This window comes from Natrix helvetica, assembly GCF_964273705.1.
Source record: "Natrix helvetica genome assembly, chromosome: 5".
Lineage (NCBI taxonomy): Eukaryota > Metazoa > Chordata > Lepidosauria > Squamata > Natricidae > Natrix > Natrix helvetica.
Genome location: NC_138551.1, coordinates 94,300,363 through 94,316,271, shown reverse-complemented (window position 1 = coordinate 94,316,271; position 15,909 = coordinate 94,300,363). Strand labels below are relative to the sequence as shown.

General features: G+C 44.3%; 1 protein-coding gene across 2 annotated transcripts in view; it reads right to left on the bottom strand.

Moving 5' to 3' along the window:
- The window catches only part of RET (ret proto-oncogene), a 146,482-nt gene extending 135,639 nt beyond the window's left edge, over positions 1–10,843 (bottom strand). For both annotated transcript variants that reach the window (XM_081953742.1, XM_081953743.1), the window contains exon 1: positions 10,366–10,843. In XM_081953742.1, the coding sequence (XP_081809868.1) occupies positions 10,366–10,411 (46 nt within the window). In that variant the 5' untranslated portion in view covers positions 10,412–10,843. The remainder of the gene's footprint in view (positions 1–10,365) is intronic.
- Between the last annotated feature and the right edge of the window lie 5,066 nt (positions 10,844–15,909).

Sequence of the window (15,909 nt, the reverse complement as noted above, 5' to 3'; positions counted from 1 at the left end):
CTCCTTCCTGCCTGCTTGCCTTCTTTCCTCTTTCCCTCTTGCTTGTCTATCCTTCCTTCCACCCTCCCTTCCTCCTCCCCTCCCTGCCAGCAGCTCCTCCAGCATCCCAGCTGGAAGCAGCAGCACAACAGTCGCCGTTACCAGGGGCGAAGGGGTGGCGGTGGCAAGATCGGGCGACCGCCGCCCCTTTGTCCCTTCCCCAACAGCGGCTGTTGCGCTTCCGCTTCCAGACGGAATGCTGGCGGTGGAGCTGCTGGCGGGGAGGCGAGCTACCTGCATAAAGACGCCGCTGAGGGCATGGCAGAATATATCCCGGCTTGAAGTGGCAGCGCTGGGGACTGCTCAGAGACTCATCAGAGCCGCGGGCTGGAGCTGTGCAAAAAGTCTGCTTGGGCTGGGGGGGGGGAAGGGAGGGAAGCCTGGGACAGCCGTGCTTCCCTCCCTCCCACCCCCACCCGAGCAGGCTTCTTGCACAGCTCCAGCCCGCAGCTCCAATGAAAATCCACAGTCCGAAGTGCTGCCACTTCCAGGCGGGATATATTATGCCTCGCCCATGCCGCCGCCGTTGCACCCAGATGGAAAGGGAGCCTTCGCGCCCCCCTTTACGGAGCCTCGCGCCCCCCCAGGGGGGCGCGCCCCACTATTTGAGAATCGCTGAATTAGCCAAATCCGAAACCAGATTGAATTAAAAAAAAGTTATTTCCAATAATTTCCTACCTATCACAATTCTCAACAGTGCTTGGACCAAGAGACTGAGAGGAAACTGGGCAGGAATGGAAGGAAGGAGTATTTAAGAAATTTACTCTCAGTCTTTGGACCAATCAGGCTTTGAGAATATCCACACGTGACCACTCCCTCTCTCCCACTGGAAAACTTTTCTCCATTCATGGGAAGGGTGGATTAGCAGACAGGTGATCATGCAAGAGTGGAGTGATCAGGTAATCATTCTCAGAAGCAGCCACTGAATGTCACAGACAAGAGAGGAGAAAAGAGAGAGAGACACACAAACAGAGAGAGACACATACAGAGAGTGACAGAGAGAGATGAAGAGGAAAGGAGAAAGAGAAAAAAAGAAAAAAAGAGAGGGGGGAAGGGGAAGAGAGAGGGGAAGTAAGGGGGGGAGACAGAGAAAGACAGAGACAGATGAAGAGGAAAGGAGAAAGAGAAAGAGAAAAGAAAGAGGGGGAAGGGGAAGGGAAAGAGAGAGAGAAGAAGTGAGGCAGGGAGGGGGGAGAGAGAGAAGACAGAGAAAGAGAAAATGAAAGAGAAAGACAGAAGGACAGAGAAAGGGAGGGAGGACCTCCTCTGCAGCTATTAGCCCTCTTTCCAAGGTAGAGAAACTTCCTTCTAGTATTTTTACCCATAAAGAGGCAAACAAGAAAAACACACTCTTTTTACAAAAGGAGTAAGAAAAACATTAAAAAGGAAAGATCAGAATTCTAGACTAATTAAACCAAACCAATGAGACAAGCTCCCTTCAGAAAGAAGGGAAAAGGAATGCATTCTTCTCTGAAATGATCACCATGTCTGCCTGTCCAGCCATCGTCTATCTAATATCTATCTATCTATCTATCTATCTATCTATCTATCTATCTATCTATCTATCTATCTATCTATCTATCTATCTATCTATCATCTATCTATCTATCTATCATCTATCTATCTATCTATCTATCTATCTATCTATCATCTATCTATCTATCTATCATCTATCTAATATCCATCCATCATCTATCTATCATCTATCTATCATCTATCTATCTATCTATCTATCTATCATCTATCTATCTATCTATCTATCTATCTATCATCTATCTATCTACGGTATCTATCATCTATCTATCTATCTATCTATCTCTAATATCCATCCATCCATCCATCCATCCATCCATCCATCATCTATCCAATATCTATCTAATATCTATCCATTTATCCATCCATTCATCATCTATCTATCTAATATATATCCATCCATCCATCATCTATCTAATGTCTATCTATCTATCTATCCATCCATCCATCATTTATCTAATATCTATCTAATACCAATCTAATATCTATCTAATATTTATCTAATATCTAATATCTATCTATCCATCCATCCACCCATCATCTAGCTAATGTATCTAATACCTATCTAATACCTATCTAATACCTATCTAATATCTATCTAATATCTATCTAATATCTATCTAATATCTATCTGTCCATCCATCCATCATCTATCTAATATTTATCTAATATCTATCTATCTATCTATCTATCTATCCATCCATTCATCATCTATCTATCTAATATCTATCCATCTTTCCTCATCTAATATCTATCTATCTATCTATCTATCTATCTATCTATCATCTATCTATCTATCTATCTATCTATCTATCATCTATCTATCTATCAATCATGTATCTATCTAATATATCTAATATCTATCTATCTATCTATCTTATCTATCTATCTATCTCTGAAAAAAACCAAAGGGGCTCATACCGCCTCTCAAGCATGAACAGTGTTCAGTTTATTTTTCACTGAAATGGTCACAATCAAATTGCAGGCGGCATCATAAGCACCATCGACTGTATCACAAAACAAACAGGTGAAATGAAAGACTCTATCTTGTGTTTCTTCTTACATCAAGATTTATACGCAGGCAGCTAATTCAACCACCTGAACCCAACTACAATTGAGATTGTATTCTCAAAAGAAAATTTCACCAAGGTGAATGAAACATCAAAACTCTGCTAGAATATGAGCATAAGAATGTATCTTTTTGCGTTTGGACCAAGATGAATAAAGCCATTCAGGTTAGTGATAGTAACACTATGGTTCTTCCGATAAAATAAACTTTTGAGAAGACCCTTAACATTAATCATTAAATACCCCAAGGATTGATGATTGTCATGGAACGACCACAGATCTTGGTAACAGAGAGGGCTGCAAGAAATTTCAACTACTTAAGCTGTGTAGACACTAAATGTTAACAAAATCCCTCAGCATGAAAGGCTATCCACAAAACAATGTCAAAATGAACACTTCCACAATTATTTTGGAGACAATTAAGGAGAAGGTCTGAAGCTCGGGGTCAGAATGGTGGTTCAGATGAGTTTACTAAGCTCAACTCAACCAGCGAGGTTGGCAAAGATGATTAAAGACAACTCAGCTAAATGTTGAAAGTGCCACCAAATACCTGGATCTTATTATCATATGTGGTGGACATGTGGAGAAGCAAAGATGTATTGGAGAAAAATTAAGACATGGTTGGAAGAGATGATACAACAACGTATTGCGCTGAAGCCAGAAACATTTCTGCTAGGAATTCCACCTGAAATTTATAATAAAGAGAATGTATATTTAATCATTCATGTATTAACCGCAGCTAGAATTGTATTTGCACAACATTGGAAAAGTGTAGAGATTCCTATGGAAGAGAAGGTGATAAGGAAAATATTAGAATGTGCAGAAATGAACAGATTAACATCAGCAATTAAGGAGAAAGAGCAAACTGAATATTATATGATTTAGGAAGTATTTTACCAATGGTTGGAGAATGAAAAAGGAGTTTAGAAATGAAGAAAGCTAAAAAATAAGTAGATAGGACACTTAGATAAAGATATAAAACTGTTAGTATGTGTATGATGAGAATAAGGATATTTAATGTTGATATATTATTACTAGAAGATATTAAAAAGAAAAATGGAGAGTTTTATAGCGTTTAAATGCTCAATATATTATAATAATAAACTTAGGGAAATAATGTTATTATGATCGTGAAAGATGTGGCAAAAGAGGAACAATGTTGCACAGAGATGTTTGTACCCAGACAATACACTGCATAAGGAAAGATGGAATGTTTATTTTTGTAACTGAAAAATAATAAAACTCTAAAAAAAAAAACCCATACCCAACACTTGAACATTTAAAGGGCTTGAACATTTAAAAGAAGCCCTTGTTCACCTTGTACAAGCATTTCTTTCTGCTTATCAGCTGCTTGTTCCAAAGGCTTACTTTACTAAATTAAGCAAAAGACGTAAGAATTTACAATAGCGCATTAATTAATATGCTTCAGTTGGAGGCTAAAATATAATGAAGAAAGGTTGCAGGGTATGTCTGCATTGGGTATGTCTAGTTTAATGGAAAGAAGGACTAGGGGTGACATGATAGTGGTCTTCTGATATCTCAGGAGTTGCCACAAAGAAGAGGGAGTCAAGCTATTCTCCAAAGCACCCGAGGGCAGGACAAGAAGCAATGGGTGGAAACTAATCAAGAAGAGAAGCAACCTGGAAGGAAGGGGAAAATTTCCTGACCATGAGAACAATCAACCAGTGGAACAAATTGCCTCCAGAAGTTGTAGGTGCTTCATCATTGGAGGCCTTTAAGAAGAGTCTGGACAGCCACTTCTCTGGAATGGTTTGGGTCTCCTGTGCTTGAGCAGAGGTCTGGACTAGAAGGTCCCTTCCAACTCTGTATTATTCTCTTCTGTTAATGGTTGGATACTGTTCCATGATGACTTTGTAAAGGGAAAAAGTAAAATTAGAGAGTTGGAGAGGAACTACTGCTCAACACAACCAATGAAAGTAGCCCAACATAATTTATACTCCCGTAAGAATGGATGCCAACACAAGACCTATCATACTTGTTAAAGTTCCATCAGAAGAACAGCCCCTCCACAAAACTGCATGTGTGAGTTTCACTCAAAGAAAGCACACAAAACAAGATCTCAACTTAGAGAGGAGTTTGTGCCCCAAACTCTGGTGAACCATACCAAGATAGTTGAAGCTACTGTGATCCTAAGGTCATTCCCATCTCCATATCACCTCTGTTCAAGCCACAGCCATTATAGGAGCCTTTTCTTAATTGGATTCCTGTCCAGAATAAAGGGTGGATGTGAGCCGTTCTGTGACCCTTCCAATTCTAGCATTTTTTGTTTCACCATCACCATCAATTAAATATATGTAGTCCTCCCTTAATTACTTTTTTGAAATGGGTGCTCAACATGAATGCTTGCAGGGCGTGGTTTTAAAAAAAAGGACATTTATGTGTTGCATGCGTGATCCACAATTGGAGCTCCCCTTGTTTCTTTGTGGGTCACACACGCAATAAACATTTTTAAAAAAAGATGGAACCAAAATCACTGCAGGCATCCCACAGTCACAGTTGTGACTCATTCTCTTACATGTAGATCAAGGGTGTCAAACTCAAGGCCTGGGGGCCAGATCTAGCCTGTGGGGTGCTGCGGGGCCTCTGCAGGCGAAAACAGCTTGGGAGGGCAGCCGGCGGCCCTCTAACCCTAACCCTGGCCACACCCCTTCCCCTGCCACACACCCCGGTCCCCCAACAGTCTGAGGGGCAGTGAATTGGCCCCCTGTTTAAAAAGCTTGAGGACTCCCATCTTGGATTCTAAATGCACCTTCAAATCACTCCTAAATTTCTTACTCCTGGGAGGGTTAGCGCCAAATTTTTATGCTCCATTAAGTCAATATTTACATTCAACACTCGGTCATCAACAGAAACAAAAAGAGGAATAACATTTGCACACCATTCAATAGATGCAAGTAAAAGCAAAAAGGAAACAAAAAGGACCATACTATCTCCTTGCCTGCAATCAACACCCAGATAAGCAGAGGGTTGCAGGAAGCCATTGCAGCCGAAAACAGAGCTCGGGAGCCCGATTTCACTGGCAGAGTACTCGGCTCACCACTGGCGCCCCGCAACATGAGTGATGTCGAACTGGCCATGCCTCCTCTGTCCACACCCCCTGACCCCGCCCCCCAAGGTCAAACACAACCCTGATGTGGCCTTCAATGAAATGGTGTTTGACACCCCTGATGTAGAAGGTCCCGCTCATAAGGGAGAATGTGCTAAGCACACAGCTACAATTTTCTCTTATTTGTACATCCGCAGCAAGCATAGAAAAATAACCCTTTTATACAAGTGCGCTCGTCCAGGTCCAGCAATTCAAACCAATGGAATACACACTAAGATTATCCATGCAGTTTAGCCAAAGGGAAACTCAGGGAGTCTTTGAACTGTATCAGTCCTGAAGTTTTCACACGCTTCACTGGTGATCTGGAATTTGGACGCCGTAGCCAAGGCGTCTGCAAAAGCAAATTCTTTTTCTTCCAAGTTTTCCAGAAAAAAAAATCCAAGAGAGTATTAAGAGGCAAAAGTTTGTGACTGACAGCTCTGGTTTCTAAGCACAATTTTATCAGGATTCTTGAAAGAACCAGGGGAGACACGATAGCCGTGATCCAATATTTCAGAGGTTGCCATAAGGAAGGGAGTGGGATCAGCCTATTCTCTAAAGCGCCAGAAGGCAAGACAAGAAGCAATGGATGGAAGGCAATCAAGGAGAGAAGCAACCTAGAAATAAGGAGGAATTTCCTGACAGTGAGAACAATTAGCCAGTGGAACAACTGGCATCCAGAAATTGTGAATGCTCCAACACTGGAAGTTTTTTAAGAAGAGAGACTGGCAGCCATTTGTCTGAAATGGTATAGTGTCTCCTTTCTGGGCAAGAGGGTTGGACTAGAAGACCTCCAAGGACCCTCCCAACTCTGTTATTCTGTTAAAGCAATTTGGAGGAAGATGTTGAACGATGGTGTTCTTGGTGCTGCCTGAGCTTCGTTCTTTTCTTGAAGACGTTTCATTACCTGACTAGGTAACATCTTCAGTGTTAGAAGAGTGAGGGATTTGCTCTCTGTTTATATGCATTGGCTTGCTCTGGTCTGGTGGAAGTCTATTTTTCTCTTTGATAATTGCTTGTTTAGGCTGTCCTTCGTTGCTTGTTTGTCTGAGTGAGTTGTTTTAAATAATTAAATGGAATTGTTAAATTTTCCTGCAGCAACTTGTTTCGACTTGGTGAGTCTACCATGGCAACTTCTCAAGAGTCTCAGGGGTTTTTCAAACCATCATCAGATAAAAGTCTTAATGGGAATTTGTGGTTGACATACACTACAGGTGGTCTTTGAGGTAGGACCACAATGGAGCCCAACATTTAAGTGAACATTTACTAAGCGTTTGCCCCATTTTACGACTTTTCTTGTCACTGTTGTTAAGCAAATCGTTGCCTTTGTTAAGTTAGTGAATCTGGCTCCCCGGGGGCTTTTGCTTGTCAGAAGGTCACAAAAGGGGGTTCACGTGACTCCGGGGACACACTGTGACCGTCACAAATACGAGCCAGTTGCATTTTTAATTTCCCGATGTACAACCTCATAGCAGGCAATGCTACAGGCGCACCTTTCACTCATTTCAATGTGGGATAATTTTTCTTCCAATTTGTGTGCAAGAGTTTTTTTCCCCCATCTACAATAAATGCAATCCTTCCTTCGTTCCTCCCTTCCTCCCACTCTTTTTTCCCTTCCCTCCCTCCCTTCCTTCCCTCCTCCCTTCCTCTCTCTTTCCCTTCCCTCCTCCCCTCCCTACCTCCATCTCTCTTTCCCTTCCCTTTTTCCTCTTTCTTTCCCTTCCCTCCCTCCCTCTTTCCCTTCCCTCTTTCCTTCCCTTCTTTCTTTCCCTTCCTTCCCTCCCTCCCTTCCATCTTTCCCTCCTCCCTCTCTTCCTTCCTCTCTCTTTCCCTTCCTTCCCTCCTCCCTTCCTTCCTCTCTCCTTCCCTTCTCCTTCCTTCCCTCCTCTCTCTTTCGTTCCCTTCCCTCCCCCTTCCTTCCTCCCTCCCTCTTTTTCCCTTCCCTCCTTCCTTCCCTCTTTCTTTCCCTTCCATCCCTCCCTTCTCTCTCTCCCTCCTCCCTCCCTCTTCCCCTTCCCTCCTTCCCTCCCTCCTCTCTCTTTGTTTCCCTTCCTTCCCTCCCTGCTTCCTTCCTTCCCTCCTCCCTCCCTTCCTCTCTCTCCTTCCCTTCTCTCCTTCCTTCCCTCCTCTCTCTCTTTCTTTCCCTTCCCTCCCTCACTGCTTCCTTCCTTCTTTCCTTTCCTCCTTCCTTCCTTCCTTCCTTCCTTCCTTCCTTCCTTCCTTTTTCTTTATCAAACCTGGAGCATCCACTGTTCCCACCTAAAAGCCACATGGCTGCTCTTTCTACATTAATCACTTTGCCCCCCTTTCCATCCAGACCTTCAAAGTCATTAAAGATTATTGCCGGGAATGGTATTTTCCCAGCATGACTGAGCCCCTGATCCATTTGCTGAACTGGACAACAGAATCCACACCATTAAAAAAAAAACCCACACAAAACACTCCCAAAACATTTGCACTGTATACCAGCCCTAATCAGACGTGGCAGGGCTCAGATTTTAAAGTACTTTTAGAGACACAATTTATGAAGCAGTGTTCCTAGTACTTCCCCCCACCATCAAAACAAAAAGGTCTTGCAATTCCTACTCAGCTAATCCTTTGCACGCGTGCTAAGAAATTACCAGTGAATAAAATAAACCAGAATCAGTCCCAGTTAAGCAGACCACAGATCAAGGTTAAAACAAAGAAAGCAACGGAAATTCCGAGAGAATTTTGGTCTCTCAGAAAGTTGGCAATAGTTGTCAACTTTCCAAGAGACCGAAATTCATAAAGTCAAATCTAGAACTGCAAACATTGAAAAAGTAGGAAACTCATTTCTGCTTATTAAACAGCTCACTAATCATGCAATGAAACTGAGCAAAAACCATTTTGAAATCTCACTCTGCTTTCTGCACTCAAGTTCTGCATTTCTCCTTAGAGTCGGCCTCTGCCAAAGACGCAGAAGTAACGGCATAGTAAACATGAATCCGAATATTAAAATTAAGGAGATTCAGAATGTATTATATTAAGAATACCTGGGAGGGAAGTACATTCCTGACTGTGAACAGGTGTATCCAAAGTACAAATTTGTTGGATGTGTGTGTGTGAGTATTATGATTAATAAAGTAGAAGATTATGAGAAGTAAATTGCCTCCTATTCTTCACTAACTCAGGCCTCCTGGTGTCAAACATTGAAATGCAAGATTAATATTATGCAGCATAACCAGAATGAAAGCAAAGAGGGGAGACATCGTTATAATATTATTATTATGTCTCTTCATATAATTATTATAATCCACTGGCAGAAGGGTTCTGGTTTTATGCTTTGGCCAATCTGAGACACAAAAAGAACACAATCTATTGGGAGTCCTCCCTAATATTCTAGAAATAAATGTGGAGATCCATTGAGCCAGCAAAGGTGGCTCCTTTGTCTGGACAACTGGGACAAAATTTGTGCAAAGACAACAGGCAAGCTAGTGTGAGTCCATCTGCACTTTCAAAAGAACGGATTCCAACCTTCAGTGTTAAACCTTTAACTGGTGGCAATCCGAGCTGAACAAAGTTTAAAAAAGAATAATTTTAACCTAACAGGGGAGAGAGAGAAAGAGGGAGAGAAAAAGAGAGGGAAAGAGAAGGAGGAAAAGAGAGGGAGGGAAAGAGAAAGAGGAGGAAAGAGAGAAAGAGAGAGGGTGAGAGAGAAAGAGGGAGAGGGAAAGAGAGGGAGAGAGGGAAAGAGAAAGGGAAAAGAGAGAGAGGAGGGAAAGAGTAAAAGTAAAAGAAAAAAGAAAGAAAAAGAGGCGGCTAGTTATACACGTATCATCCTAAATCGAATTTTTGTTGTGTCTTTGTTGAGTTCTTTTTAATGAATCGAATGAGATGCCACTACCAGAGACGGCAAGTTATTATTATTATTTTTCGTACAACACCCCAACTGATTTATTCCTACAAACATCATCAGGAGCTCTGGCAAACAATGCCAGATGGAAGAGAAGCAGATAATGGATTTTTCTTTTTTTCTTTTTTTTTACTGTTTGCCTTAGAAACAAAACAGCTGCGGTAGCATCATCTGCCCGGCCAGCCAATAACTTTTCATCTTGTCGGCTTCTATCAACCTGAAGCCAATTTAATCCCATAATGGCAAAGAAGAGGAGGAAAAAAAGGGAATATGCATATAAAAAGTTGGTTCGAAAGCCAGGAACTCACTCTCATTCTCTCCCCCCCCCCCCAACACACATACACCCCTGCCTTTTTTTTTAAACGCACTTTGTTGGAAATGACGAATTTATGGAGCGAGCACATATTGTTTGCAAACAGTTTGCATGGATAAGTTAAGCCTTTTAAAAACTACCTATCCTAAACTTAAATTCCTTGGGCGTTGGGTCTCAAGATGGGACTCATTCGGGGTGGGCGAACTATCGGGATCAAGGATGCGCCCACTCCCACAAAAAAAAATATGGAAAAAAATTCCACGCAGGGATTTTCCTTTTACTCCGAATTTTCTTTCTTTACGCGGCGCCGGCTGCCACGCTCAAGTCTGCATCAAAGTCCACGGAACTTCTCTGCGTGGGATGGGCTCAAAATCTCAATCCTGTCCTCATGGCTTTTTCCTGGTTCCCCCCCCCCTTCTCCACGCATCTTACCTTCGCACAAGACGGCGAGACTCAGGGCCCATCCGGTGAACGGCATCTTCCCGCGTGGCAGTAAATCCGCACGATTTTCGGCGAGGGGGGAAAAGGCTGGGTGGAGAAAACTCGCGTGGGGGTTTTTCTTTTCCTTCTGCCCGTCCTAGGCTGCCTCTCGCGCGGGTTGGGGAGACCCCCCCACTCCCCCTGATTTGTTGCCTCAATCCGGGAGCCCCATCATCGGAGCAGGAGCTTGTTAACCAAAAGGAGCCGGGTTAAACTCGGGTCGCGCGTGTGTGTCCTGCCTCCGGTCGTGAGAACCGTTTCCCGGCTGGGCTTCTCCGCATAGATCGGCCGGGGGAGCGATGAAGAACTGCGGAGGCGCGGCGGGGGCAGAAAAAGCGCGCAAGGAGAGCCGCCTGTCGCGGGGCGATGGGGCTCCGCGTGGCTCTCCGGCTCCGGACGCGCGAGCGAGCGAGCGAACTAGCAAGCCAGCCAGCCGAGCGTCGGGCTGGAAAGAGGCAAGGCGAGGGCGGCTGCCGGCCGCCCAGTGCGGGGACCCCCCGCTTGAGCGCTGCGCTCCGCCCGGCTGCCGCCTGGGGCGCTCCGATGCTAGCGGATCCCCCGGCTCGGATGCTGCGCTGGTGCGCACAGGGCGAGGAATGGCTAAGGAGGCTCCTCTTGCCTCCGCCTCCTCCCGGCAAGTGGGGGAAGGAAGCTCCGAGCAGGGTGCTGGGAAGGAGGGCGGGGGCGCCCGGTTGCAACTCGGAGTCTCGCTTGCGGTCCGGGGTGGGTGGGTGTTTAAAGGAGAAATGGAAGGCGGAGTCCTCTCCAAGCCGAAGGGCGGGAGGGGGGGATAATGAGGACCTCGCCTTGCCTAGCCTGGGTGTTTTATGTATCTATGTATGTGTATGTATATAGATAGAACGAGAGATTATATATATATAATAATCATATATATGCCTAATATGTAATACAGCCCAGGTTCAAATCCCAGTAAGGGTATGGCTAGCTGATGAGAGCTAAATAGCTTGAAATAGATCTATACTAGTCTCCCTTTATTTATCAGCACAAATATAACACACACACATACACACACATATATATACACACACACATATAATTTATTTTTGTTAAACACAAATAATACAAACAGTACATATATAACTGAATACAAAATAAAAAGACAAAAGAAAAGGGGAAAACTCATATTACAGTGCACCCCCCCCACTGCCTGGAGACCTCCCCCCCTTATATTTCTTAAGATATACAATATATTCCAATTGTGCCCATATCCTTTCCAAAACAACATACATTCTTGAGCAGGTTTATTCCTACCAACACTAATTTTACAAAAAAAACAACCGTTTCATTATAATGATTTACTTTAATTACCCCCCTTTTAAAGTTTAATTTCTGTTGTTAATTTCTCACTTGTTGCCATACTCCAAATTTCATTATACCACTCATTTCTTTGAATACCCTGAGTGTTTTAAAACAACAACAACAATCCAGGTCTCTTCCAGGAACTCCGGGGCTGCATTCAGACGAAATGCTTCCGCTTGGCTGATGCATTTCATCCGATCCCTTTTCCCCCAAAGCCAAGCTAAGGCTAATATTAGCAGGTGCAAATGCAGCAGCCTTATCCACGGATGCGCGCGCTTGTACCTCGCCCTTTCCTGGAAGCCGGCTTGGTGCCAGTCGTGGGAACCCCACCCTCCTCCACCGTGCAATGGCAGAGAGTACTAGTCCCGAAGCAAAGAGTTTCACCCAAGGCCTGAAGACCACGCTGCAGTACACACACACACACTCCCGCTCCCGAGCTTGCAAAGTCTAGGTGCAGACACCCATCACCCTGGCTGGCTGGGGAGGGGAAAGCTTGGGTAGGAAAGAGACACCGCTATCAGGGTCTGGAAGAGGGGAAGGCGAAAAGGTTGAGTCAACGGGGCAACCCCTCCTTCCCCGTGCTACACTTTGGATTTTCGTCCCCCATTTGCTCAATCAATCAATCAAAATTGAACTGGAAGGGAACTTGGAGGTCTTCTAGTCCCACCCCCTGCTCATGCAGGAGACCCTATAGCACCATTTCAGACAAGTGGTTGTCCAATCCCTTCTTTAAATGCTCCAGTGATGGGGCAGCACCCACCACTTCTGCTGGAAAGCTATTTCATTGGTTAATTGTTCTGTCAAGAAATTTCTCCTTCGTTGCAGGTTGCTTCTCTCCTTGATTAGTTTCCACCCATTGCTTCTTGTTCTACCCTCAGGTGCCTTGGAGAATAGTTTGACTCCCTCTTCTTTGTGGCAACCCCTGAGATATTGGAACACTGATAACATGTCTCCCCTAGTCCTTCTTTCTCTTAAGCTAAACATACCCACTTCCTGCAACCGTTCTTCACATGTTTTAGTCTCCAGTCCCCTAATCATCTTTGTTGCTCTTCTCTGCACTCTTTCTAGAGTCTCCACATCTTTTTTGTAGTCCTCTGACCAAAACTGGATGCAGTATTCTAGGTGTGGCCTTATTAAGGCTGTGATGGTGAACCTATGGCATGCCTGCCACAGGTGGCACGTGGAGCCCTCTCTATGGGCACATGAGCTGTCGCCCCAGCCCTGCTCCACTGCGCATGTGTGCATACCTCCCACCTGCCAATTGATTTTTGGGTCTCTGCTGAGCATGCCTGGGGGCAGGGGGCATGCGAGAGACGCACATGCATATGTGGGGGGTGGCGGGATCACGCACGCATGCATGGAGGCGGAGGAAGCGTGGGGGTGCAGCGTTCCCCCCTCCCCGGGGCCCATTTTTTTCCCCAGGAGCTTCAGGGAGGCCTGCTAAACCCAAATGGGGCACAGGGTGTGTGTGGTGCCCCCCCCAGCCTGTTTCTGGTCCCAGGAGGCTTCAGGAAGGCCTACTGAGCCCAAAAAGGGGCACGAGGGGGTCACGCTCACAAACGTGGGGGGTGGAACACGGGGGTTGCGCACACATTGCATTGTGGGTGTGGCTGACATGCACATGCGCTGACATGCACGCGCTTTCGGCCCTCAACAACAAAAAGGTTAGCCATCACTGGTGTAAGTAGTTCAACACGCTGGAAATGTCCCTTTTCCTGGAAGGATACAGTTAGTCCTTGACTTGCAACAGTTTATTTAGTGACCTTTTGAAGTTATAACAGCACTGAAAAAAGTGACTTCCAGTTTGTAGGAAGTTAAAACCCAACCCTCTCCTAGAAAAATGAAATATCCTGGGAAATATTGAAAAGGCAGAATATTATATTTCCCTGGATCAGAAATGGAGAAACATATTTTTAGGCAGGAAACGGACTCACTCTTAATAGAACCCCACCTTTGTCAATGGGCCATTAAAAGCCTGCGTCCGTCTATTCTACATAACAAAGATATCCCCCTTCAGCTCCAAGGTGGTGGGATTAAGGCATGATAGTATTAGCCTTTTACCCATTTCACCACAGGGCACCTGGGAAAAAGCAATGCTCAACCAAAGGTGGATTCAAAGCACAGCCTAGAGAGTTGCCCCTGCATGGCCCCATGGGAGTCTGACAACAATCAGAATACAAGATCAAGATCAAAGCCCAGAGAGGGCATAAAACCAGGGACTTTCAGCATCTCTGCCTCTTTTTCTCTTCTTTATGCAACATCTGGAAGCATGGGATCCTTACTTTTCTCTTCAGGAGCTCAAGCCATGTGATCCTGTCCACCATTAAACCAACTTTCCAAGCAGCCTCCATGTTTCCAGTGTCTTTTTCCCCCACTTGGAACTGAACCCAGAAGGACATTTCCTTCCAACAGGTTGTTTCTCACACTTACGATGGTTGCATCGCCCATGTAATGTGATCAAAATGCAGACCCCCCTGCAACGGAGTCATATTTATGATGGTGGCAGTGTCCCCAGATCATGTGATCCCCTTTTGTGACTTTCTGACAAACAAAAACAATTGGAGAAGCCGGATTCAATTCACAAACTAACTTTGAAAAGTGCAGTGATTCAGTTCACAGCCATGGCAAAAAAATAAATAAATCATAAAATGAGGCAAAGCTGACTTAGCAACTGTTTAGTTGAACAACAGAAACTTGGGTTCAATTGTTCTTGTAAGTCAAGCGCCTAGGTCAGGGGTGTCCAAACTTGGCAACAGTTTGGACACCCCTGGCCTAGGTAGTTTCTCCAGTCCTAGAGATTGCAGGCAAGGTTCAAATTTTGCCCCCAAACCCTCATGTACACACAGTGCCACAAGCCAAGCCAGCAAAACAAAGCTATAATCAAGCATGTAACTTGCAAAACAAGACCGAAAGCAAAGTGGTAATTTGCAAACTGAAACTGAAACCCAATGTGTAACTTGCAAAACGAAAATGAAACCAAACTGGTAACTTGCAAAACAAAACCCCAATCAAACCGGTAACTTACAAAACAAAACTGGTAACTTGCAAAACAAATCCGAAACCAAACTCATAACTTGCAAAATGAAACTGAAATCAAACTGGTAACTTGCAAAACGAAATGAAAATCGAACTTGTGAACCTGCTGAATCATAAACAAGCTGGGAGGGAATATGATTGCCAAGCACTCCCCATGTAATAATGCTGGAGAATAGTTTTAGCTGATTTGTTTTGAAGAAATCAATAGAAGCGCGGTTTTCTTCAGAAAGAGCTGCCGATTTAAGGGATGAGGACAGGCTGTTCAGCATTTTGTAATCACTGACTCAGGCAATAGAGGAACATCATCTGATGTTTTTTTTCTGAGCAAATGAGGGCATTCCTTTGCTTGCGCTATCCTAGGTGGTTTCCAAGAATCGAGGGATGGAAAAATGTAAGAGTGTTTGATCCAAGCGGTGTCAGTAATTTTTCTGACTTCATTGGGCTGATTCCTCATCAGCAGCCAAGATGGTGTTGGAAGAAATGTCCTTCTGGGTTCAGTTCCAAGTGGGGAAAAAGACACTGGAAACATGGAGGCTGCTTGGAAAGATGGTTTAATGGTGGACAGGATCACATGGCTTGAGTTCCTGAAGAGAAAAGGAGGATTACATGCTTCAAGATGTTGGGCGAAGAAGAAGAGAGTGAGATGCTGAAAGTTCCTGGATTTATACTCTCTGTTCGGCCCCACCTCTCTGTTTCCTGTTCCTATGTAAGAAATGCATTCTGACTGATTGTCAGACTCCCATGAGGCCATGCAGGGGCAACTTTCTAGGCTGGGTTTTGAGTCCAAGTTTGGTTGAGCATTGTTTCTTTCCAGATGCCATGTGGTGAGTTTCTGAAGAAGGTTAATCCTATCTTTGTTATGTAGAGTAGACCAGCTCGGGGCCTCTAATGGCCCATTGAGAACGGTTATTAAGAATGAGTCTGTTTCCTGCCTAAAAACATGTTTCTCCATTTCTGATCTAGGGAAATATAATATTCTGCCTTTTCAATATTTCCCAGGATATTTCGTTTTTTCTAGGAGAGGGGTGGAATTTAACTTCCTACAGTGGTTCAAGGAGGGTTTGGGGTTTGTTTGTTTGTTTGGAAATGACACACACTTTTCCCCTACTTCTGTCACCAACCTGGAGAGCCAGTTGGGTC